At 40.0% G+C, this 25,598-nt stretch overlaps 1 protein-coding gene across 1 annotated transcript in view; it reads left to right on the plus strand.

Annotated features, from left to right (window-relative positions):
• The window catches only part of LOC130407596 (probable E3 ubiquitin-protein ligase HERC1), a 50,190-nt gene extending 28,426 nt beyond the window's left edge, over positions 1-21,764 (plus strand). Inside the window, 42 exon segments of the mRNA XM_056730641.1 lie at positions 658-859; positions 1,279-1,436; positions 2,169-2,252; positions 3,021-3,228; positions 3,631-3,758; positions 3,842-4,050; positions 4,126-4,394; positions 4,470-4,522; positions 5,122-5,319; positions 5,452-5,626; positions 5,710-5,959; positions 6,126-6,342; positions 6,427-6,689; positions 7,475-7,602; positions 7,803-7,927; positions 8,054-8,269; positions 8,348-8,449; positions 8,452-8,474; positions 8,944-9,143; positions 9,380-9,494; positions 9,686-9,817; positions 9,893-9,994; positions 10,091-10,264; positions 12,715-13,020; positions 13,128-13,193; positions 13,765-13,890; positions 13,979-14,117; positions 14,444-14,625; positions 14,708-14,863; positions 14,938-15,060; positions 15,177-15,246; positions 15,249-15,278; positions 15,371-15,540; positions 15,642-15,780; positions 16,886-17,052; positions 17,313-17,482; positions 17,583-17,748; positions 17,822-17,898; positions 17,969-18,221; positions 19,419-19,571; positions 19,719-20,024; positions 20,322-21,764. Of these exon segments, the coding sequence (XP_056586619.1) occupies positions 658-859; positions 1,279-1,436; positions 2,169-2,252; positions 3,021-3,228; positions 3,631-3,758; positions 3,842-4,050; positions 4,126-4,394; positions 4,470-4,522; positions 5,122-5,319; positions 5,452-5,626; positions 5,710-5,959; positions 6,126-6,342; positions 6,427-6,689; positions 7,475-7,602; positions 7,803-7,927; positions 8,054-8,269; positions 8,348-8,449; positions 8,452-8,474; positions 8,944-9,143; positions 9,380-9,494; positions 9,686-9,817; positions 9,893-9,994; positions 10,091-10,264; positions 12,715-13,020; positions 13,128-13,193; positions 13,765-13,890; positions 13,979-14,117; positions 14,444-14,625; positions 14,708-14,863; positions 14,938-15,060; positions 15,177-15,246; positions 15,249-15,278; positions 15,371-15,540; positions 15,642-15,780; positions 16,886-17,052; positions 17,313-17,482; positions 17,583-17,748; positions 17,822-17,898; positions 17,969-18,221; positions 19,419-19,571; positions 19,719-20,024; positions 20,322-20,507 (6,716 nt within the window). The 3' untranslated portion in view covers positions 20,508-21,764.
• The last annotated feature ends 3,834 nt before the right edge of the window (positions 21,765-25,598 follow it).

Here is a 25,598-nt window from a genome sequence, read left to right on the forward strand (position 1 = left end):
TGTTAAAAGCACAAAATAAAAAAACTTTTTAGAAAAACTAATCGCGCCAGTTCTACAATACATGTCATAATTATTTTAATGTAGCATGATATATTGTGCCACAATATATTGTTCCACCCCTATTTATTAATGATTCATAATTTAAAACACAGTTGGTGATATATAGCTAAAAGTTATGGATTGCAGCTTTCACCAGCACAGTGTCTGTTGAATTTCAACAAAGTCATCCAACAGCAATGCGAAAGACTGACAGCATGACAAGACACATGTCTTAGAATATCACTTTATAATACTTTTTCCAAATACATGGACAGATATTACTGTTGTATTGTGTAAAAATGAATATGAACTTTTTCTTTTCAGTATTTGAGGTCTGAAAAATACAGAGCATCTTTTCTGCTATTTTGACCTGTTCCTCCAGTTTTCATTTATTGCAAATAGAAACAATATTTTTATTTTACATTTGGTAGAAATATTGTTTGTAGTTCACACAATGAAAATTATTGTTTACCTAAACACACACCTATAAATAATAATTTTGAATATTTTCCATGGCTTTAACTCAATAAACAGTTGTTATTTTTGTCAAGTAATTCACGGAATGTTTGCTGTTGATAGGTTAATGTGTCATTTAAACCGTTTCGTGTGTGTGTTTAGATTCTGCAGGTAATTCTTCATCACAGCCCGTGTCCAAATCATCCAGTTCAGTCTCACTGTACAGCAACGGTTCTGAGGGAACCGCCATCTTCGGCCAATCAGCTTCCCCCTCCACCAATGACCTCACAGCCTCACTTCTTACAGCCCTGCACTCGGACGGCCTGGACAACTTTAACCCTTTCCTGCCCATCAACCTGCTGCAGTGAGTTTCCAAACAGATTTATTCTGTGTGTAGTTTCAATGTAGAACATACACAAATGAAACAGATCATTTAACTTTCTCCGTAAAATTTTGAGAAAATGAATGCATTAAATAGTGACTGTGACACGCACAAACACATGGTAGCATCCTTCTTATGTGGATGTTGTTGCTCCAGATCGCTGTCAAATGAGACACACACTCACACACAGGTCACTCAGAGCACGAGTGAGGACACAGGTGAGTGTGTGTGTGTGTACGGCTGTGTGTGTGTGTAACTGTCTAAACCTAAGCATGGCTTAAAGACTAGATAGTCAGTATAACACATGCTCATAAAACGCTATGAAAGCCCACATCAGATGCTCTGGGTGCTAGCAGCTTTTCTGTTTCTGTGTGTGGGTGTGTGTGGCTGGGCTCTTCTAGGCGGATGGTTCTGGCGCGTTTTCCCACATTGGCAGGTCTTGTCCACAGTCCGGTTCTGCCCCCCGGGCTCAGCCTGACTAGCTCAGCATCATGTGAGGGGTTTACTGAGCAGCAAACCAGCTTCCTCGAGCCCTGCGGCCAGACCAGGACGCCCGTGGGTAAGACTAGAGAACAGAGAAAAGCATAGAGATTTGAGTTTAACGTCCAACTAATTCTTAAAGGCACAGCTCACCCAAAAAGGAATTTTACCGGTTTAGTGATCATTCACTTTCACTGTATAGAAGAAGAATGCAGTCAGTGCGTGTTTTGCATGTTTGATTATTTTGGTTTGTCATTTAACTGAATGCAAGAAATTTTATTTTTTCTGGAATTTCATAACCTATTGAATGGCATCTTGATATATCTTTTATATATAAAATAAGATGTATACTTTTATTTTTTATAAATTATATATATAACAATATATTATTTTTAGTTTTCATAAAAATGATGTAGTTTGTGTAATGCTCTGACATAAACAAGATCCTCAACATAGAACAGAATCTTAAATATATCTTACTCGTGTTATGTTCAGTAATAATGTGTTTTTGCTAAACCTTTATGTCTATTGTGAGGCAGATATAAACTATGTTCTAGATTTGTTTATGTGGTCTCAGTGTAACTTTTTAAATTCCAAAAAAGACAAAAAAAAGAAAGGAAAAAGAGAGTCTGATGTGTAATTTCATTACAACTTTGCTTACCTGTGTTGTATACAGTCTCACTTCAGGCTTAACCTTGTGCTACATCGTTCATAAATCATAAATTGTAGAATAAAATCATGTTTTCTTTAAGAACCACAGAAATAAGTCCACCCCAGACACACGTTTAACCTTTATATTTCTGTCCCTTAGAACAGCCTCAAATGTTTGTCCCTGTTCGATTACTTGAAATGGGCTTTTCAATGAGACACATCTACAGAGCCATGGAGGCAGCAGGTACTTAGTGCTTACAAGATGACTATCGTGATTTGCTTTTTACTGTTAAACTGCTGTTATACTTGGGAAACAGACTGCTTTTTAATAATGCCAATTCAGAAATATCAACAATAGGTCATAGTGTTAGGTCTTGTCTCAGTTTTTTGTCATCTGTGTATGCTCTTACTGCACTAAATGCACTTAAAAGTCCTATCTAAGCCCTTCATTTTAAAGGGACACTCCACCCAAAAATGAAAATTCTGTCACGAATTACTCAACTTCAAGCTGTTTCAAACCTGTATACGTTTCTTTGAACTGTTATGAAGGTATTAAGAAGATTGTTAGCAACTGAGGTAGTCAAAAAATGGTAGTCAAAGGTGTCCTCGAACCATTTGTTTTCCTAAATTCTTCAAAATATCTTATTTTTGTGTTTAACAGAACAAAGAAAAACACACAATATCATTTCTTCTATGGTAGTCAATGGTGCCTCAGAAATGTCAGTTGCTAAAAATTTTCCAAATATCTTTCTTGGTGTGAAATGCATACTGGTTTGGAACAACTTAAGGGTAATTCACCTCAGAATTCACCACATTCACCACAATTCACCACATTTTTGAGTGAACCGTCCCTTTAATTCACCCTGTTCTTGAAATATTAGTGGAGCACTGCATGAAGTCTATTTGTGTTCTTTATGTTATTCACAATTGAGCTAAATAAAGTCAAGGGTAATACAAATATTGTATCGTTCTCTTGGGTAGTGGTAGTGTATTGATCTGTGACCTCTCTCAGGGGTCACGGGCGAGGTGGACTCTCGCACCATCGAGGTTCTGGCCAGCTGGATGCTGGAACACCCTCTTACTGAAGAGCAGGAGGTGGGAGAGGGTTCGTCAACAGGGGGCGCCACCGATACGCCCTCATTTGAAGGTCCTGAGACACTGCAGTGTCCCGAGTCTCCTGCCACACTGACCCTGCAGGACAGCAGGGAGCCCAATGAGAGGTGAAAACTAAAATATAGTGTCTTTCTCTCGATGAAATAACGTATTGACTTTGTGAATCCAACACAGTGGGCCTAATTCATGCAACACGAGCAGTGACTAGTTTTGACAATGTTCGTATATTCTAAATGTTAGTTATACACCTGCTCCATTCTACGTGTAAATAGTGCGTAAAACTGCACGTAACGTTCTGTATTCTTTAGACCAACTGATGACATTTTGCATCGTAATGATATTTCACGAGTTCTTATGCCCTGTCTTTTAGCATTTTTTACTTTTTAACTTTAGTTAAACGTTTGCTCTATATATCAGTGTTTATACATTAAACTGCATATTTAAAAAACTTTTAAAAATATTAAATTCATTCCAAAATTCTGACCAGTGTGTTTTTTATCTTTTGCCAGTTTATTAGCAGGTTTGGACCTGGTGGAGAGAGAGAACTTTTTAGATGTTCACTTGACCAGAAACAGACCTCCTCCTGCACGCAGACAGAGATCCGGTGTAAGCCAGAGGACTTCCTTCAGGAGAGCAGGTGAGACTCACAGTAAGAGTTTCAGAGCGACTGGAGATACTGTGTCAAATATTAACGACTCTCACATGTTGCGATGGTTTCAGATTCCCCATCTCCCAGTCCTGTGCCTATGCTGTACAGACAGGAAGTGGGCGTTTCAGAGTGGCCCGAGCGTGCTGAAACGCATCCGTTTGCGGCTGAAGAAGAGTCTGAACTGGGCTACATGGACGACCCGTACCACGAAGAACCGTACGAGGAGCTTCTCACGCCGGAGTTCATTAGCTCGGAGAGGGACACACTTTGGATGGTGGAGGTACTGGAGACTATAATTTATTGTTATTGTTAATTGTCACAATTGTCATTTTTCATTCATCCTTTTCACCCTCAGGGACGAGAGGAACATCCAGAAGCTCATGAGATGGTGGAGTGTGAACTGTGCAGCACTCTCACTCTTCAGTTCAACAACCACATGAAGCGACATCACCCTGGCTGCGGTCAAAGCGCTGGTCGCCGTGGTTACCGCAGCAACGGGGCTTATGTGGACGGCTGGTTTGGAGGTGAATGCGGATCGGGCAGCCCCTATTATCTCTTGTGCAGTGCATGCAGGGAAAGATATCTGGCTTCCAACCTGGGCCTGATGAGCTCCAAACAGGACAGGTGAGGATTTAATGAAACATGTCATAGGTGGGAAAGTTTATCAAACTACACCTATAAGAACTTTTGTTATTTCAGGGCGAGGGGTTTGGTGTCTGATCTTGTTGGTCAGTTGGATGGTACATCAGATGGTATGTGTGCAATATTTCAAATGCATAAATAAATTGAGGAATAAAATATAAATTTGTTGGTTTTGTTTTGTAAATATATTTATTCAAACTTTAGGTTATTTTATCGTTTCTTTGTTATTCAAGTCATTGTTCATCCAATAATGAAAATGCTGTCATTTTAAACCTGTATAACTTTCTTTCTTCTGCAGAACACAAAAAATATAGTTTACAGAATGTTGGTTACCAAACCACAATGGTGATACCCATTGACTTGCATTGGTTTTGTGTCCGTACTATAGAAGTGAATGGGTACTGCCGTTGTTTGGTCACCAACATTCTTCAAAATATCTTAATTTGTGTTTTGCGGAAGAAAGAAATGGCAAGAGGGTGAGTTAATGATGACAGAATTTTCTTTTGGGAATTTTGAATGAATCTCTTAAATGTCTCCACAAACGTGCTGTTTTTGGTGAAGCAAACCAGAATGGTTACCAACTAAGGTCAAATGTGCATTATTTTAAAGGATGGATCACAAATAGTCTGAGATCAAATCAGGATCTATTTCCCACTCCTACACTACAGACGAATATGTGGTCATTTTGTAATGTGTGTGTGTTGGTTAGACGAGTGGGATCCAGGTTACCCGGAGGATCTGGACTCAGACCGCTTGACGGGTTTGGAGGATTTTGGGACTCTTTTGAGACCTCTAGGTTTGAGTGAGAAGAAGCCGGTTCCTGACCCGATTCCTTTCTCAGAGCACGACCCGCTCGGAGCTCTGGCCAGCGGCTCTGTCAGTGCTGACAGCAACCTGCTTTACAAAGGTAACACCACCTGTCCTTCTCGTTGCCTGAAACCAAGAATGATCCGTGTGAAATCCTCCTCCTCCAGTTTTTTAGGCTTCGCACTCTCTTTTTTACTTTTAGAAGTAAACGTAGCACATTTTGTGTGTGCAGGTGTGGTGAGCACAGAGCTGAAGAGTTCTTCTGTACATCTGAGTCTGGGAGAGCAGGCGGCGTCTCTGCGGGAGCCTCAGGAGAGACTGCTGGCTCTGAGGAGAGTCACCTCCACCGCTCAGATCCTGCTGGCTTATAGCATGGTGATGAGAGCGCTCTCCCAAACCTCCTCCAGGTAACACACACACACCTTGTAATTTGTATTGTGATGAAATACAAAATATTTGTATAATCTCTCTCTTTTATTGTATCTGTCAGTAGTTCCGTGTGTAACCGGTCTAGTGGTCTCGAGGCTTTGGGTTTGGCTGACATCCGTATCTTGGTGCGACTGATGTGTCTAGCGGCAGGGGGCCGTGTCCACACAGGTCTGGATCAGCAGGGGATGGGGCGTGGCTTTGTGAGCGATCGCACAGGCTCCGCCTTCCTGTCCTTCCTCAGCTCAGCTATTGGCAGTTTAGTGTCCCACAGTTCTGCAGCCTACAGAGAATTGGTGGACATCTGCACGCAGGTACGTACTCGCTCTCCGTTTCTCTCCCGAGATGTCATCCACTCTGCGTTTTGGCTCACTAATCTTTCTCGTCTCATTATCCTCGCACACTCCCCATCGTTTTCTGCTCATTTAATCATTTAATCATTCTGTCTTCTCGTTCTCGTCTGCATATTCTTCTTTTCAGGATCTCATGGCTGCAGCTACAGGAATGAACGTCAGCGCCATCACCGATCCACATCATAGGATGAAGAAAGGCTCCGCCCACAAAGGGGCAGCGCAGGAGCCTAGAGAGCTGACCCCGCCTACTTTTCTGGTCACGCAGAGTTTGGTGTCCCTGCTGACGGAGAAAGGCATCCGCTACCGTTACGGTGCGGAAAGAAGCGAATCTGCTGAATTAAAGGGTAAATAGTTTAGCTCTCATTTTTTTTTGTTTCGTCACATGATTCTATTGTTTAAAGTAAATGTTCATCTCTGTTATTGGACAGAAGGAGGAAGCCCCCCAGCCTCCAGTCCCCCCAAATCTCTGGCTGGGGTGCGTGTCGGCCCGCTGGAACTGGCTAATGCTTTGGCTGCCTGCACACTGTCAGCCAGGTTGACCAGCACACACCGTCAGTGGGCGGCACAGCAGCTGGTCCACGCCCTGGCCGTCTCTGAGAAAGAAAACAGTGCCAGACCCCAGACCTACAGCGACATGGCTGGAGACCTGCGCAAGTGCTCCATCAGAAAGCTTGAAGGACATCAGAACAGGGTAAAGAGGAGGTTAATACTAAAACACAAATAAAACCTTACCAAAAGACATCTTTTAAAATGAGGGAATACCAAAAAATGAAATTTCTGTGATAATTTACTCACCCTCTTGTCATTTCTAACTTGTATTACTTTATTTTTTAGCAGAACACGAAAGAAGATGTTTTGAAGAAAGTTGGTAACCGAGCACCGCCGGCCCCCATTTATTTCTTTTGTATGGACACAATACCAATGCAAGTAAATGGGGGGCCGGTTACCAACATTTTTCAAAATATCTTCTTTTGTGTTCTGCTGACGGAAGACGGTCATACAGATTTAAAATGACAAGCGAGTGAGTAAATTATGCCAGAATTTATATTTTTGGTGAACTGTCACTTTAAGTCACAAAAAAGACAATTTAGAAATTGTACTTGATGCTTGAGCTAAAATGTGTACCTTTATTGCATCCTTTTTCACCTGTTTTAATCGCACACGTTATAAAAATCAGTGGTGTTTGAAAAGAAATAAAAATGTTTAGTATTTAATCTTAAAGGGCAGCATGTTTACATTATATACTGTATATATTAAATATTTGAGAGATTCTAAGTGATATACATTGCAATCAATTTATACGTTTTTTAATGCATATGTGTTCTCAGTGTTTTGAATCCATGATCTTTGCACTTTTTACTAGTTGAAGACAAAGGACAGATTATGATAGATATTTGGCTTTTCAAAAGCATCACCCAATGTCATGTGGCGCTCAGTCAATTCAACCGGACTTCTGTTTGGCTGTTGTGTTTTCAGGTGAGCAGCTGCGTCTGGAATGCAGAACAGGGTTTGCTGGCCACCAGCTCACAGGATGGAACCGCTCGACTGTGGAACATCACGCCAAACACGGCCGAACTGCAGCATACACACACCTGCAGCGTCAGGTGAGACGCACGCATATGTATATCTTAGATTTAGACATGAGGAGACGTCAAAGAGGTATGTCAATTTTATAAAGTGTTTTGCCTCCCCTTGGGGATTATAAAATCAATTTAAAAATAAAACATGTTTTTGTCATAATCAGCTGTGTATAAAACTGAGGTTTTAAACGGCTAGGTAAACATGTTTGAGTGTGTTGCTGTAGTGAGGATACAGAGAGCTCAGATGGGTCCATGGGGTCTCATCTGCTGTCCGCTGTATCATGGAGTACAAGGGGGACACTGCTGGCCGCCTTCCAGAACAAACTCATCAACATCTGGACCGCCACCGGTGAGACCAGGAGCCCGTTTTCACCCATGGACAAACACACAGTTACACCACAAACATCACAGCTGACAAATCTTGTGCTTAACTGAGCAGTAATGAGCAGAGCTTTTCTGTCAATGTTTCCTGCAGGTTCTCAAGCACACGTAGAAGCTCAATCATCGTGGGTCACAGCGCTCTCGTGGGTCCAGACCTCAACTCCATTCCTCAGTCAGGAAGCCTGCAGCCAGACGAGCCCTCCTGAGAGTTTACTGGTGGGTCGTCTCGACGGCTCCCTCTGCTGGTTGGAGGTCACTGAAGACTTAAGGGTGGAGAGCACCGAACTCACGCACTGCCACAGGAAGGACGGTGCGTCTCGATAGACACAACACATGCTATCTACAAAGTTAGAGCTTTATGTTTATGTATATTGTTTTCTCCACTCAGCACCTCAGTGTGTGGCCTGGTACAGTGTGGATAAACCGTTTGCCGTGGGGTATCCAGATGGCAAAATTCTTTTAGCGGCAGCAGAAAGCTACGAAACTGATCCTCTATTCTTTTGACAGCATTTCCCGTAAGTGTGAAGTATGAAATATACTAAGAAACTTGGGTTTTTATGACAAACACATAATTGGTATCTAAGTTAGGGTCACTAGAGCACAAAGATAATAAATAATGAACCAATAAAGTAAAGAAAGTTAAATATACAATTATATTATATATTAGTACTACTTCATTTACAAATAAATCCGCTTTTATTTTTCGATTTTTAGTTTTATCAATTTTAATCAAACGTTTAGCTATTTTAGCAATGCTTTCATCATATATTTTTTATGTTGCTATATAAAATAAAATTGTATCTTAGTTTTTGTTTATTATTTTCATTTTGGTGCCTTAAACCTATTTTTTTTCCAATAATTTTAGGCCAAAATTATATTTGATTTCAATAAACAGAAACGCTTTCAAAGTTAGTAAACTAAATTAACCTTACTGGCAAAGCAGGACACTTCGGTCAAACTTTGTCTCATCTTTGTTCTACACAGGAGTGCGTGAGTGGACTCAGGTGGGATCCCACAGGTCATCTTCTGTTGTCCGTCGGCCGTTCGGACGTGGTGAAGATCTGGGGTCGTTCCAACGGCGCATGGGTGACCCTTCATTCCCTGTTCCACGCGGGCACCGTCAACACAGCCGAGTGGTGCCCTCTGCCCGGGCAAGGGGCGGAGCCTCGTCTTATGATGGCTGTGTACGTGTGCAAGATTTTTCCTATTTTTAAACAATCATTGAATCTGATTTTTTAAACCCAGTGTATAACGCCCCGATAAAACATTTAGACATTGTTAGACATTTAAGTCTCCATCATGAACATAAGATATCACACATCTATATATTAGCACAAATTTAAAATAATAATTTGAGATGAATGTGGATGCTAAATGCTTATAGTGCATGCTAAGATGTTCAGTGTGGTTTATTTCTCAGTGGATGTCAAAATGGCCTCCTGTATGTCTGGACTCTTCCTCAAGGGGGCGCTAGTGTATCAGTGCCCAATTTCCTCTCCCCCTCAACCAGCCAAGACAAGAGCAGTGCCATCAAGGTCAGACTCAATTATCTATTTGTTTATTTGTTTATTTTGTAAGTGGTTGATGTAGTAAGAGTAAATTAAGCTTTTTTATTTAATACCAGTTTATTCTAATCTCCAAATTAACCTTTGAATATAGATTCTCTCAAAGATGCTGGAGTTTGTTTGCACCAGTTAAGCAAGACACATGTGTTTGTTTGTTTCAGAGGGGTAACGCCAAATGTGTTTTTCGACTGAGTGGACACATTACCGCGGTAAAAACGCTGTCATTTTGTCCCAGTGGTCTTGCCCTAGTGTCTGGAGGAATTGGAGGTGTGCTGAACATCTGGTCCCTGCGGGTAAGTGACAAGGCTTGTTTCTATGTTCATTTCACAAAACTTCTGTCTGACAATATACACCCCTCCTTTATCTAGGATGGCTCAGTCCTGCAGACTGTGGTAACTGGAATGGGCTCAGTGGTTTGTACCACCTGGATACCACACACAGGGGTGGCTGCCTGCTCTGGCAGATCAAAGGTACCAAACGCTTTCAAATGATTTAATTGGATTTCATTTAAATTTGTAAACAAAGTTTACATATTCATTTCTTGTTTTTCTTTCTCTCTCTCTCAGGATGTTTTGTTAATTCGCTGTACTCCCGACTGGATCTCGCAGAATCACGTTCTGGTGTCGTGTCGCTCTGTTCTCCGCAGTCAGGGCATTCTGGGATTGAACCGTGCACCCTGCATGGCCGTCTTTCTTGAGAGACTTCCCACACTGCTACAGGAGCAGTACAGCTATGAGAAGGTAGTCAACATTTCACATATGAAAAGTCTTAAGAATCCAAAATTGCACTGCAGGTATAATCTGCATAATAAACCATTGCTTTAAGCATCCATTATTTATTTTCTAAAGAGTCGGGTTACCTTTATTGTAAGAACTGGACTGACTTTACTTGTTAAAGCGGAGGTAACACGGGCAATTTCTGCCAATCTCATTTTAATCTTGAGTACCTATAGAGTGGTATTACATACTTCATATCTTCAAAGGGTATTTAATTTGATAACAAGAAGAGATGCTGCTGTACGAATATTTCCGAAAACAGTCGAGGTACTGGAGCCTTGCAGGGGACAGAACTAAAGCACGAGCTCACAATACATCATTGTATTATCCCTGCATAACTGTGTTAATTCACTATAAGTTTGAGTTGTTTACATTATGCAAACTGATTGCCAACAAAACAAAGACATATGACTCAGTTTCACTTACCCCATGCGGTTCATGTCTGGCATTATGTCAACCGAACAAAGCTCATTGATGGGCAAGTACTTTTCGATAGTTGACATGTGGGCGTGTTCTTTCTCTCTCTCTCACTGGATGACGTTTGAGCGTGCTCTTTCTCTCACTGGTTGACTTGTGCGTGTGCTTTTCCAGGACAATTGTTTTTTACTAGTACAAAGTTGACCATGTTAAGCATGAAAAGCCAGCGCGTTTAACACTGTAAAGATGTCAGATTGTATGAAATAGCATGTTAGCCCCACTATAATGTCTTTGGCCAATTCCAGCTTTATGGATGTGACATCTTAAATGAGTAGTTCACTTCAAATTTAAGCTCCATTAACTTTCAATAGTTGTAAATAAAATGACTATGTCAAGTCAATTGGGGATAATTTTAAGTTAACTTCTCCTTTAAGTCCAAACTTGAAATATGAACTCTATGAAAATGTATTTATTTATCAGAAAAATATCAGTACGTACAAATGTTTTCTATTTCAAAAAGGGCACTAATGGTGTTATGAATGTGACAAAAAAGGACACAGTTTTTGAGAGCAACATACTTCGTAAGATTCTGTGAATTAAAATGCACAAACCAGAAGCAATAACACCCAACAAATGGAGAAGGAATGGCATCTCATATTACATTAAATAGTCATTATATTTTCAATTTAATTTGCCCATTTATGAGGAATATGGACTGTTATAGATTCAATTCTCAAAGCGGCACTTACAACACCTGACTGTGAAAAATCACGAAGTAAAGATAAAAAATGCTTCGAAAATATAGGTATGTGAAATTCCCTGTTCACTGGCTAGTTGTCAAGATTAATATTGTAATCATTTAAAACTAATCCGAGTAAATGGATTTTAGTATTTTTATATTTACAGTTATGCGGCAAACGCTTTTAATCAATGCGCATAAATGCACTTTTAATTCAATGCACCTACATTCAAATTATAATTTTTTTCTTAGTCTATGTGTCCCTCTGTGTTGTACCTACAACCTTTGCACCAATGCATTGCTCTACCATGTTTTTACCTATAGTTTTCCAGGAAGTCCCACTGAGATCAATGATCTCTTTTACAAGAGAGATCTGGCCAAGGTAGCAGCCACACATCCTCATATTGAAATACATGAAAAAAGTTATCCAGCACCCCTTTACAACACATAAATCTTTCTAAAAGAAACAATCGCATGTCTGCTTTACCACATTCCTCACAATTGTCTTAAATTCATTGATGGAAATCAATGTACAGTACTTACTTGAAATTATTCAATGACCAGGGTGCATAATAAGACTCTCCAGGTACATTAAAAAGTAACCTAGTTGAGCTACAGGAACAGGATATTTGTCTTAGTAAGCACTACTAAAAAGTGCTTTGTGTTCAAATTAGTTTTATGCCACAGGAACCATAAAGATGACAAACTGTCTGTTTTTAATACATTATGAGACCCGACACACGCGCGCACACTCACATATATAATTTTCTTTAACACAAAACTGTGTGCTGAGCTTGTTGTCTCTGTATTCTGGCTCTTCTCCCGGTTCTACTGCAGAGTTTTGCTCTATTATCAGCTCATTACTGTACTCTGATAAACAGCAGAGAGCTCCTGCAGTCCAGAGAGCCGTCGCACGCTCACACTGCAGTGTTTTCTGTTCTCATACATGAGCTGCTGGTTCAACAAGAGACATCAGGCTTCTTACAGAATCAAAGCACGTATATAAAGCGCCTCTTTATGCCAGTGTGATATTAATAAAGTTAAAGGGAGAGTTCACCCAAAGATTTCAATTCTCTCATCATTTATTCATATTGTTCAAAACCTGTATAAGATATTTTGAAAAATGTTTTCGTGTCCATACAATGTCAAATACAAAAAATGTTCTTTTGTGTAATGCAGAAGAAAGAAAGTCATACAGGTTTGGAACGAATAAGTGTATTCAGCATTTATTATTTTAAGGGTGTGTATTTCTCCTCAGGTTCATGTGATGACAGGAGATCAGCTGACCCACAGTGCCTTCCTACAGAGTTTGGCTGCGCTCGCCGTGGGTCTGTTCCTGGATCAGTTGCTGTGTCGGCACCCCGTCCCACCTCACCACACGGGGACGGGACCAGATCAGGACAGCACCCCCGGATCCCACTGCCCCTCAGAGTGGAACTGGCTGTCAACTTACTCCACCACAGTGAAGAGCGCAGAGGCTTTTGCTCGTGGCACACCCTTCCCAGAATCCTTCAATGTACCAGAGTTTCATGAGCCTGGTGCCACAGAGTTCCCCAAACCAATGGTGAGAGCTTAAAACATCATCATGAATGATTTCTGTTAGTCTCATTTACTAAACCTTTGTAGCGTGATGTTTTGATCCAAGACTTTTCTGGTTTGTGGTCTGTCCAGGACAATAGCAAATGGACCTTCATGATGGATGAACAGCTCATGTCCTGGGCTACCTGCAGGCCTGAAGTGAGTTTGGGTGTCTACATGATCCGTTTATGAGCGTGCTTGAGTGTGTGTAACGTTTTGCAGATTTGTGAAATATTCTGATCTTGCTGGATCTGCTTCATTCGTCAGTGTCAGTGCAGTCTGTGTTTAGCACAATGTGATCCATGGCAGATTATTATCACTCCTTGTGGTTTTATTTCATATTCAGCTTTTATGATACGGCGGCACAAATCCTTTTTCTGCTTCACATGAAATCTGTGTCTAGCCTCATAACTCCTGAGTCGCGTCTTTGCCATTTAAAGGGATTGTTCACCCAAAAAGTACAATTCGGTCATTATTCGCCATTTTGTCCAAAGCGGCAAATGACTCTTGGTTTTGTACCGTGACTCCTGGACACAAAATGACTCTTTGTGTCTATACAATGGAAGTCAAGGGCAGGTTTGCAATGACAAAGGGTGAGAAATGATTTTTATTTTGGGGTGAACAATCCCTTTAGGACCAGAATATTATTTTCCCCAAAATACTTGTATTGTTGTGTTTATGACAGTAGCTGCTATGTATACCTGACTTTTTTGGTTGTTTCGGGTGTTAGGACTGGCAGCAAGGTGGTAAAAGCGATGTATATTTGTGGGGTAACGGACGTCATGGGCAGCTTGCGGATGTTGGAACGAGCGCATCTGTGCCCACTCTCGCATCTTCACTCTCTCAAACACAACAGGTAGAGCTTGGATACAATGTTCACATATAAATACTAAAGCACACATTGATCCCTCAGCAGCTGGTTCATAAATGTATATTTTTTTCAGGTGGTGTGTGGTCAGAACTGCACATTCTTGGTTCAAGCTAACGGTACAGTACTAGCAGTAGGAGAGGGCAGTTACGGGAGGCTTGGACAGGGTAACTCGGACGACCTCTACGCACCCACCATCATCTCAGCCCTACAAGGTAACACAAATCAAAGTAACCAGCTTGGTAATACTTACGGTAGATCGATGTTATTTACTGATATTGATGGATTTGAGGAAAAATGGGAAAATATGACAGGTTAAAAAATAGTTCACCCAAAAAATGGTCCCAATTGGCTTTCCATAGTAGGAATGAAAATTACTAAGGTCAAGTCTATTCGGACAATTTTTGGGTGAAATATTCGTTTAATGGGTCTTGCTTCATATATATATATATATATATATATATATATATATATATATATATAAATATATAGTGGCGTAATGTGTACATATAATATAAAATATTTTTGCATTTTATAACAGGTTACGTGGTGACACAGCTAGTGACATCATATGGGTCGGATGGTCACTCTCTTGCTCTCACAGAGACTGGAGAGGTGTTCAGCTGGGGTGACGGGGATTATGGGAAACTGGGTCATGGGAACAGCGAAAGACAAAGACGACCCAAACAAATAGAGGGACTTCAGGGAGAGGAAGTTGTGCAGGTACATGAGCAGTTAAAGAAAACACACTTCAAGATTATTTGATTATCTGCATTTGAATATTATATGATATCCTTTTTTTTAGCTGGCTTGTGGTTTTAAACACTCTGCTGTCATCACATCTGATGGAAAACTTTTCACATTTGGAAGTGGAGATTCGGGACGCTTGGGTCAAAGGTCGACTTCCAACAAGATGCTTCCAGAAAGGGTTACAGCACTGGACGGGCATCACATAGGACAGGTAAGAGGTGCCATTACTGTTTTTTGCTTTATTCAAATTTGATCAATTAATGACACAAGATCTTGTTGTCGTAGGTGTCTTGCGGTATCAACCATACTTTGGTCCTGTCATCGGACGGCCTGACCTTATGGGCATTCGGAGATGGTGATTATGGTAAACTCGGTATCGGACCGTGTACTGTCAAGTGTTACCCACAGGTACCATCCATCTCTCTGGTTTACTTTTTAAAACTTGATCTTCGGTTTCTAAAATATTCAATGGCTGTATGTGGTTTGTCATTGGCTGGTTGTCTTGTGTTTCTATTGGATGATAGAAAGTGGAGGTTCTCTGCAACAAGGGAATCAAAAAGATCGGATGTGGAACTCACTTCTCGGTCGTTCTGGCTAAGATGGACACGTGTACACATTCGGCCAAGGTAGAACCCAGGAAAGATCTGCATGCAAATGCATTTTTGGATTTGCCGATGAGGCAAGATCTAATATCTTCATACGCTATTTGTTTTCATAGAGCGCCTGATAGGTCTGCCCGACTCTATGCTGAAGAGTCATAACCGGCCACAGATCATCCCTGCTTTGGAGGGCGTGTTTGTTGAAGACATTGCTGTTGGTTGTGAGCACATCTTGTCTCTGTCTAACACTGGAGATGTCTACGCGTGGGGCTGCAACTGCGAGGCTCAGGTGCAAATATTGCCATCACATATCTTGATGTAGTCTTCTGTGCATCTCTTGTAGGTCTGTGTGCATTTGAATCTAAGCTTGTGTCTTTGTGTGTGATGTAGCTGGGTCTGGGTCACTCAAACCCTGTCAAGGAACCCACTTTGGTGACTGGTCTACAGGGCAAAAACATCAGGCAGATATCTGCTGGACGCTGCCACACCGCTGCATGGACCACACCAGCTTTGTCACCCAGGGCTTCAGGTACACACATAGACTCTGCTGTATGCTGTTTACTAACTGTAGCTCCTATTCATTATAAGCCCGTGTTCACAGTTTAGAAGATGCTCTGAGCTGCAGAAAAAGACACCGAGCTGGCGTTTAAAAAGCGCTCAGGACGTTTTTTATAAAACGGTTTACTCCATAGGATTATAATGTGAAACAGACGCTAGCAGCTTCGAAAAAGAAGTCAAGTGTGAACACGGGCTTAGACAGTTTTCTCATAAGTGACTGAATACAATTTTTACAGGTAGCAAGTTGTAAGTAATGTAAATAATTAGGGATTTAACGATTGTGATCTCAGAACACATTTTTTTATAGAATGACTTAAGTCAAATTAGAAATGAACAACTGTCCTTTTTATTATTTCTCAAATACTGCAATTATTTCTATGTAAAATAAAAATATATTTTTGTGTCAAATAACCAAACTAAATTGCAATTTTAAAACAAATTTTAAATCACATAAAAAAAAATATAATACAAAAGTCTCTTTAATATAAACAAACTAAGATCGTCAGTGCTTTTTCTGACTTTGACTTTTATAAGAAATATCAGCACATCCCTATAAATAATAAGTCGCAGTTCATACATATAAGTGTCTTTTAAATATTGAGCAAATACCGCATATTTAAATTTTATTTAAAAAAATAATTACAAGTAAACAAAACTTATACATGATAATCATCTTTTTTATAGATGATTATACAGCCGGAGAAAATTAAAGAAACCATTTCAGAAACCATTTTTCAGATTTTATTAAAACATTTACAACTTCTATTATGTGTATGTGTTTTGGTAAATTATCATTTTTGTTTCATTCTGTGAACAACTAACAATATTTCTACCAAATTTTAAATAAACATTTTGTCTATTTACATCTATTTGCAGAAAACAGAATAACAGGTCAAAATAACAGAAAAGATTCTCTGTATTTTTTTTAGACCTCAATAATGCAAAGAAAACAAATTCATTTTCACTTTTTAGCCACACAACAGTCATATTTGTACATGTATTTAGAATTTTTTTTACACTTTTTATCACACTTTTCATGTGTCAGTCTTTCACATTGCTGTTGTTACATTTTGCAGGTTGTTCAGGGATCCAGCTGGGTCTGCCTCAGTCCGTACCCCCTCAGTATAACGCCCTGAACGACTGCAGCCCCGAGGTGCTAAACACCCGTCTCCGAGTCCTCTACCACTTTTCTGACCTCATGTATAAGTCTTGGAGGCTTCTAAACCTCGATCCCATCAGCCAGGTGCGTTCAGTCAATAACACACACGTTTATGTGAATAACAGCAACTTCCGAAAGCAGACAAGACTGCATGAAGTTTCACTGGAACCAAACCGTATCTCACTTCCTGCCAAGAGTGTCTAGTCTATTTTTACTAAGCTGATTCCACCGTGAAGTGTTCCTTGCTAAAGTTCCTGTTTTTATCACTAAACGAATTGATTTCTGATGGTCGATATCAACGCGAGCTGTTCGTCTGACTGTGTCTGTCTCTGGCTGCTCTCCAGGTGAACCTTTCCCGGTATAGCTCGGGTACAGCTGCCATCGTGCAGGGTCAGCTGCGAGGCCTGCTGTCCCCGAAAGTCAACACCCTTCCTCTGGTGCGCACGATCGGTAGGACCATGACCCAGGGAAAAACCTACGGCCCGCAGATCACGGTCAAGAGAATCTCAGCTAGGTACAAAACCAATCTTTTCATGGAATGACCACATTGTAGAAGCAGAGAAACAGATGGTTGACAGTCTGTCAGGTATCTAAGTCTGTCCTCCTGTTCACAGGGGGCGCTCCAGCAAGCCCATCTTCGTGCAGATCGCTAAGCAGGTGGTGAACCTAAACCCCACCGAACTGCGTCTGCCGTCCAGAGCGTGGAAGGTGAAGTTGGTGGGAGAGGGAGCGGATGACGCGGGGGGCGTGTTTGACGACACGATCACTGAAATGTGCCAGGTAAGATCTTTTTCCATTATTTATTTGGTTTGTTTGTGGTTCAGATGTTCAAAACGGCGTTCTCTGTACTCAGGAGTTGCAGTCTGGTGTGGTGGATCTGCTTATTCACACTCCAAACAGCACTGCTGACGTTGGGAGCAACACAGACAGGTATGTTGTAGAGACTGAGATTAAAACAGAATTTTGACTATTTCCGCTAACCTGTGACCGGCCGTGGCAGGTTCTTGCTGAACCCAGCGGCATCCTCCGACGACCACATGGTGCAATATCGCTTCTTGGGTATTCTGATGGCAGTGGCCATTCGTACGAAAAAGCCCCTGGATCTGCACCTGGCGCCGTGGGTTTGGAAACAGATGTGCTGTATTCCTCTGGGAGCTGCTGACCTGGAGGAGGTGGACCTGCTCACGTACCGCTCACTTCAGGGTATCTTGCACCTGGACAACAGTGTGATCAATGAAGAGAACTTCACAGTGGTGAGACGAGATGCAACCATGCACCTGTCAACAACGCTTAGAGATGATTTTTTTATTTATTTATAACTATTAACTATAGCTTGAATGTATTTATTAACTGGACAAAGGCAATGAGTTGTTTAATGTATGTTGCATAATCCAACACTGTCTTAACAAGAAAAGAAAATGAATTGAATGTTGAATGGATTCAATGATTTCGAGACGCAACTAGTTTATTTTAATGCATTTGTTTTTGCTCATACCTTACATTTCATTTCTGTATATTCCACAAAAGAAGATATTCTGAGAAAGTGTCCATAGAGTGGAAGTCAATGATGGGTGACTGTCCCTTTAAGACAATCGAAACAGTGGTCTATTTATAAGTGCGTCAAAAGATTAATCGCAATTAATCCAATTACAATGAACAAAAATTTGTTGTTTTAACATAATATATGTCTGCTTACTGTGCATATTAAGTTTTTATTTATAAACACATACACATACGTGTAAGCATATTTGGGAAATATTTACATGTATTCATATATTTTTACCTATCATTTAAATTATTTTTTTATCTTTTTCTGAAATATATGCATGGATGTGCATGTTTATAAATACTAAATTAATACGCACATTACACAGACATATATTATGCAAACACAAACTAATACGGATGTGATTAATCGCGGTGAATCGTTTGACGGCACTACTATGAATGAATATTTAATATTCACATTTATATGTATATATTTATGTATATATTTCTTCTTTCTCCTTTTAGTATTGTTGTTTCGAATTTTCAGACCTTTCAACTCCCTTATTTTCAAAATGTATCAATGTTTTTTAATAATTTTTCTAATTCATATGATTTTTAGAATTGTATTTTTTTATTGTTATCTGTATAATGACAGGAGTGCTGTCCCAAGTATCTCACTATATATCATACAGTGCATGATTATGTTTATGATAAAGAAACTCAAACGGTAAAACTGTTTACATGACAAAAGTAAAAATAAGTGAGCAAAATGACAAATAATGGAATCGGACAGTATTTGCCAAAATAATCCTGTTGGTTCAATCCTAATGGTGAGGCGTACGACCATGAGAGAGCATCATGGGTCATCCCTTCATAAATCTCTCTCTACATTCATTACAGAATAAGGCCAGTATCTGATGTATAGAGATTACATTCTCTGATTTACTTCTCACTGTGTGTAGATGATACCTCTGGACTCGTTTGTGGCTCACAGCGCTGATGGCTCCTTAGTTCCTGTGGTTCCCGGTGGGCGTCACCTCCCTCTGAACTTCTCCAACAGAAACGAGTACGTGGAAAGAGCGCTGAACTACAGACTTCATGAGATGGACAGACAGGTACCTTCAAATCACACGGACTGATAAAAGAGCTGGCCAACTGCACGCTTGAACTGTGTTGAGCGGAGTGTTTAGTTATGTAATTCTGTAATCCACTTCTTATGCTTATTGCGAGAGCATTGTCAGCTAAAGCATGTGTTCCTGTAGGTGGCGGCAGTGCGGGAGGGCATGTCGTCCATCATTCCCATCCCGCTGCTTTCCCTGCTCACGGCGCGACAGCTGGAGCAGCTGGTGTGCGGTCTGCCCGAGGTGTCCGTGGAGATGCTCAAAAAGGTGGTGCGTTACCGCGACATCACCGACAGCCACCAGCTCATTGGCTGGCTGTGGCAGAGCCTGGAGGAATTCACCAATGAGGAGAGAGTTCTGTTTCTGCGCTTCGTGTCGGGACGTTCCAGGCTGCCATCCAATCCAGCGGACATCGCACAGAAGTTTCAGATCATCAAAGTTGACCGGGTAAGAAGACTATTTGGTGTAAAAATGACATTCAATAGTAAACATTTCGGCAAGTCCGTTTGCTGCAGCTCGTGGCTTTTGCCTCTCTATCGCCACCTCTGTTTATAACATAACATTGCAGCTTATTTGCAGATTTATTGCATTGCAGATTTCTTATCTTTACATAGGTTGGCGTTAAATGATGTACAAAATGGTACCCGACAGCATAAATTATGATATTATAATGTTGTGAACCGTTTTGTACATGGATAAGCAAGTTTGGATTCATCATAAATCTTCTCTATGTTCTCTCCACAGCCCCTGAACGGCCTTCCCACAGCTCAGACCTGCTTCTTCCAGCTCCGCCTTCCTCCCTTCACAAGCCAGGCAATACTAGCCGAGCGCCTGCGCTATTCCATTCACAACTGCCCCTCCATAGACATGGATAACTACATGCTCTCCCGCAACACCGAGCCGACCGACGCCTCCGATACCGAATACTGACACTCCGCTTGCAGATGCTTTTACATTCATGCACAGAAAACAAAATAACTCACTCATACAGTATGTTGTATACGCCTCCGGTTGGTCTTAGTTACTCATACATGCAATACAATTCTCGTCAATAAAATCGAAAGTACTGTACAGTACCCAGAATGCACTACAACAGCCAGTTCTTCCACTAGGTTAAGGAAGAAACATTTTGTTTGTTTTTGGACTGTCTCTGAATGTTCCAGGATGCTTCCTAAAGACTCTAAAATAAGTAAAAAGGAATTTAAAAGAAATGAAATACGATATTGATATGAGCTTTGTGCCTGGAATAGTAACGAGGCTGCTTGTGAAGTTAGTGGCATAAGTTGGGCTTGGTTCGTCGTGAGCACTTGGCAGCTAGCTTCCTTACGCCGTAGGTTACGCCGAAGGCTATTAAACCACCGTACTGTAAAATGAGTTCATAAAAAGTGCTGTTAGTCTGAGAAACGCAGCCCGCGGCGATCACGACAGTCGGGGATGTGTGTCGTCTCCGAGGCTTCAGTTAATTGTATCTTGAATGAATGTATACAAATGTCACGCACGTGTGCACTGAAACATACTTTTATTTGCCAAATACTGTACTAACGCTGTACATTACATTTCATTTTAGCCTTTTTTGCAGCTGCGATGAAGCGTGTGGATACGTTTGGTGACGATGTGTTGTGCGTTCTTCACAAGAGGAGAACGCTGGTTTATGCTGATAGAGCGTCAGTGTGTTTGTGTGTTTTGGGCTTGTGTGGAAGTAGTGCTGATGTAAAGCACATTTCAGTTTTTACTTGTGCGGTGAAATTGTGTTTTACGCAGGAGAGACTCTCTGTATGCGGTGGTTTAGAGTATTGCTAAATTATTGTTGTTTTTTCCTAAAGAATATTTATCTGAGTGAGCGTTTTGTGTTGAAAGCCCCACTCGGAAATGACACTAGATGTGTACGCATTGTGCTTTAGCATAAAAAAAATCTCGCTATGATATTTACAGATTTCAAACCCTGAACCTCAACAGATATAATCATCTTGGCTGATTTTCTATGAAAGTACTCTTTGTCTAACAATGAAAGATTTCATGAAGTCTGATTTAATAGTGTGTTCTTGTTATTCAATAGGATTATTCAATATGGAAGGTATACGTTCATTTCAGATTAAGCCATAAAACGGGTTCTCACGAGCTGTGTGATATCGTTTGATGGCGCCACAGATGGAAGTACTGTACTGTAAATTAAACTTTGTGTACAGACCTGTTGAGTCAGTCCTTTTTATTGCATCGTATATTGGCATGAACTAACGCATAATTCAGCCATTTTAACCAAGTTTAAACCGTTTTGTTTAACATCCTCAGCCAAAAACACTCAGGCTCATGTCATTTTAAACCTTTATGACTGAATTTTTTCTTCAGAACACAACAGAAGATATTTTGAAAAATGTTGGTAACCAACAACATTGGCCCCCAAACTACATTGGCCCCTATTGACTTCCATTGTATAGACATTTCTCAAAATATCTTCTTTTGTGTTCAACGGAAGATTCATGTACAGGTTTTGATCGACACGAGTGTGAATAAATGACAGAATTTGTGTTATATACATATATAAAACATATTTTTAATCTCTGAACCCAATATACACATATATGCAAATGTTTGACCAAAAGAGGGTTTTTGTGTTACAAAATTCTAAAATTATAATAGTTTTGAATTCACGGACCAACAAAATATAGTGTAGATGTAAACCCACATAAACAATCTCTTTGGTTATGCCTCCACAATTACAAAGCAAACTTTTTTTTTCTTTTTTACATTAGACAATAAAGTAATGGATATACATTTTTTCATCAACGCCATCCTCCACTTTGGAAAATGGGGTTGTAAATATATCCCACTATGTTCTGTTACAGCTACTGCCTATCCATTGACATCATGCAATGAATCCCGGTCCTGTCTTATCATGCAGAGATAATTCAGTTTATTAATGGTTTCTTTACCTTATTACGGTCCTGTTTTCAGGCAAACAACTCATTTAACTCAATCATTCTTCAAATGTGTCTCATAACAACAGCCAATCAAATTATGCTAATTATTGAAGTAGTCCAATCAGGTGTAATGTGCTGGAAAGCTGCTGGAAAAGGCCATACTGGTTGGAAGTTGCAGACCACAGCGTGATTCGTCGTTCTCATCCTGAGATGCTATCTATTTGATATATTGCACACGGTAACGGTCCCTGTGATGAGAGGGAGCGATTGTGATAATGTGCATTTTTGACTTTCTGCATTAAATTATGGGATTTCGATGTTTCAAAGTGCTTTCATGTATTTAGAAACGTGTGTTGATGCAGGTCTGAGATGGTCCGAGACTGAAGAAATGTCCTGAAGAGCTACATCATCTCAGATTGGTGCTCATGACTTGGACTGAAGAGCTGAGCTTACGTTACAGTATGTAATAGGAACATCTTGGAATATTTCAAGTGTTTAGCTGAACGTTACTGTATATTGGTGTAACTTATTCAACTTTGGCCTAAAACGGCTCACTTTATCAAGATCGAATCAATCAGCTAACAAAAGTGATATACTGATTAAATCTGAAAACAATATTACAAAAATTGGCAATAAATCATTGCTTAAAATAATGAAATGAGTAAAGTTTTATTATTTGTATTTCAGAACTCAGTTTGACTAAACAGATTTAACAGGTGGTATTATACAAATGTGACCCTGGTTTTAAGAGTCAATTTTTTAAATTGAGAGTTTTACATAATCGGAAAGCTGAAGAAATAAGCTTTCTATTGATATGTGGTTTGTTAGGATAGGACAATATCTGGCAGAACAACAACTGTTTACAAAGCTGGAATTTGATGGTGCAAAAAAGCTAAATATTAAGAAAATCGCCTTTGAAGTTGTTAATCTGAGGCACTGTAGCAGCCCATAAACTCACAAAAATAAAGTTTTTATACATTTATGGTAGGAAATATCTTCAGGGAACATGATCTTAAATGAATATCATAATGATTTTGGGCATAAAAATACAATGTATTTTTTGCGATTACTTAAAATGTTTCCGTGCTACTTAAGACTGGTTTGTTGTCCAGGGTCACAAATAGAGTAGACATTTTTTGGCATTTCAAGTGCACTAATATACACACATTTTTATTATCATGCACAAATTTTGTATTAATGTACAAAATTAAAAGGATAGATAAGATAAGATAAACCTAAGATGATCTTATTATACTCAACCGTGCTATTTTGAGACACCATTTAGAAGTGTTAAATAGTATATTTTTAGACTAGATGTGTGAAATTTGTGCACTTTAACTAAAATAATGAAAGTGTAATAAAAACATATTTTAGTGTACTTATTTTTTACCTTGTCCCCTGAAAACCTTGAGATTTACAAATTCTCCCATTCTTCTTGTGAAGACGATAAAGACCCAACACAAGATTGAAAAACAGTCATGTAAATAATGCAGAGTGGGGAAAAGGTCAAATAAAACGAATAATGACAGATAATACACTCAAGAAAATGATAAATTAAATACAACACTAACGTATGTCTGTACTCTCAAGTAAAAGAAAATCCTGAGATCCTTTAAATGTGTCATAAAACCATTCTAAAAGCTTTTTAGATGCCTTGGGAAAAAATGCATGTCAACAACATGTTTTGCTCGCTTGTCAATTTTTGTTCACATAGGGCAGTGGAGAACAGAAATATAAATAGGGATTAGAGACAGGGGGTGTGGGACCCGGATATGACCAAGGTCGGATTCGAACTCTGCTCCCTGTTAGCCATTATCTCATTTCTGAAGCGTGTGAACCGACCACTACGCCACAGCACAGAAAAAAGTGTGTTAAAGGAAAACATGGGCATTTTGCTGCTTGTATCCAACGTTATACAAGCACAAGGTAATCCAGCATATTTCATATTCTATATTTATATGATATTTAACGGCTGAAATATTTCATTCTGATTGGTCAGTTGTGACCGTCGTATCAATATATTTTGTTCAATAATTACCTTAAGTTGCGGTGTAATATTCAGGTTGTTATCACAAAAAGGCTTCAAGGTGATATGTGACCCAAGTCCTTATCACCCTGTCATATTTGTGTGATCTCTGGGAATTAAACCCATAATCTTGGTGTTGCAAGCACCATTCACTATTGTGTCAGTCTAACATCTCTTCTGATGATGGCGTGCTTTCCCACACACAGGCCTACAGAATTTCAGTAAATTCATGCGTTTTGTATATTGTTGGTCCTGCACAGCTCTTATTTGTCCTGCGTTTACTGTGAGCGTTTGACCCGTCTGCCGAATCAGCATCCGTGAAGCCCATTTCTCGAGAATGTGTTGTCTGTGAGGGGAAAACATACTGCTGGCTGACCTTATTAGGCATCTGTTTAATGCCCGTACCTGTGTGAGATTCCCGCAGCAGTCAGCAGCCTTGCAGCTGGTCCAGGGATGGTGGAATCGTCAGCTCTGTGCTGTTTTTATGGGGTCATTCATCTATCACGGGCACAGCGCACACATTTAGAAAGGGCATTGGAGAATGTCACACCAAAATATACTGCTGTGCTACAAGCGCAAAGACTTGGTGTAGTATAGTAGTAAAGTGAATATAGTACACAAGATTGTCTCATTCACTTTAGATTAAAACTTTATATGTTTAGGACGTTTTCACATCTCTAAATTCTTAACGTTAAACCTGTTGACCCTTCATTTATAACCGAAAGAGGTCCAGTATAGTGTTAACAAAGCATATAACCAGAGCTCGAAATAGTTTTTTAGAGGTTTAAATATTGTTTTACATTTTTATTTTCTTGACACTAAACACCGACTGCATTGTTTCGGATATGTACCGGTGCATTGCGTGAACATTTTACAATCCCAAAATCGAGCTCCAGATGCGATTAGAATTCAGAACACAACCGGACGGTGCAATAAGAGGTCAGATGTGTACACCGTGATGTCTTTGTGACATCATTCTCATTGTTTCCAAGGCAACGGGGCTGGCTGTGACGCAGGTGATTTGATACTCTCTCTGGTCACATAAGCTAATGTTTACATGCTGCAGAAGATGCACTG

The sequence above is a fragment of the Triplophysa dalaica genome, chromosome 19 (genome assembly GCF_015846415.1).
Source record: "Triplophysa dalaica isolate WHDGS20190420 chromosome 19, ASM1584641v1, whole genome shotgun sequence".
NCBI lineage: Eukaryota > Metazoa > Chordata > Actinopteri > Cypriniformes > Nemacheilidae > Triplophysa > Triplophysa dalaica.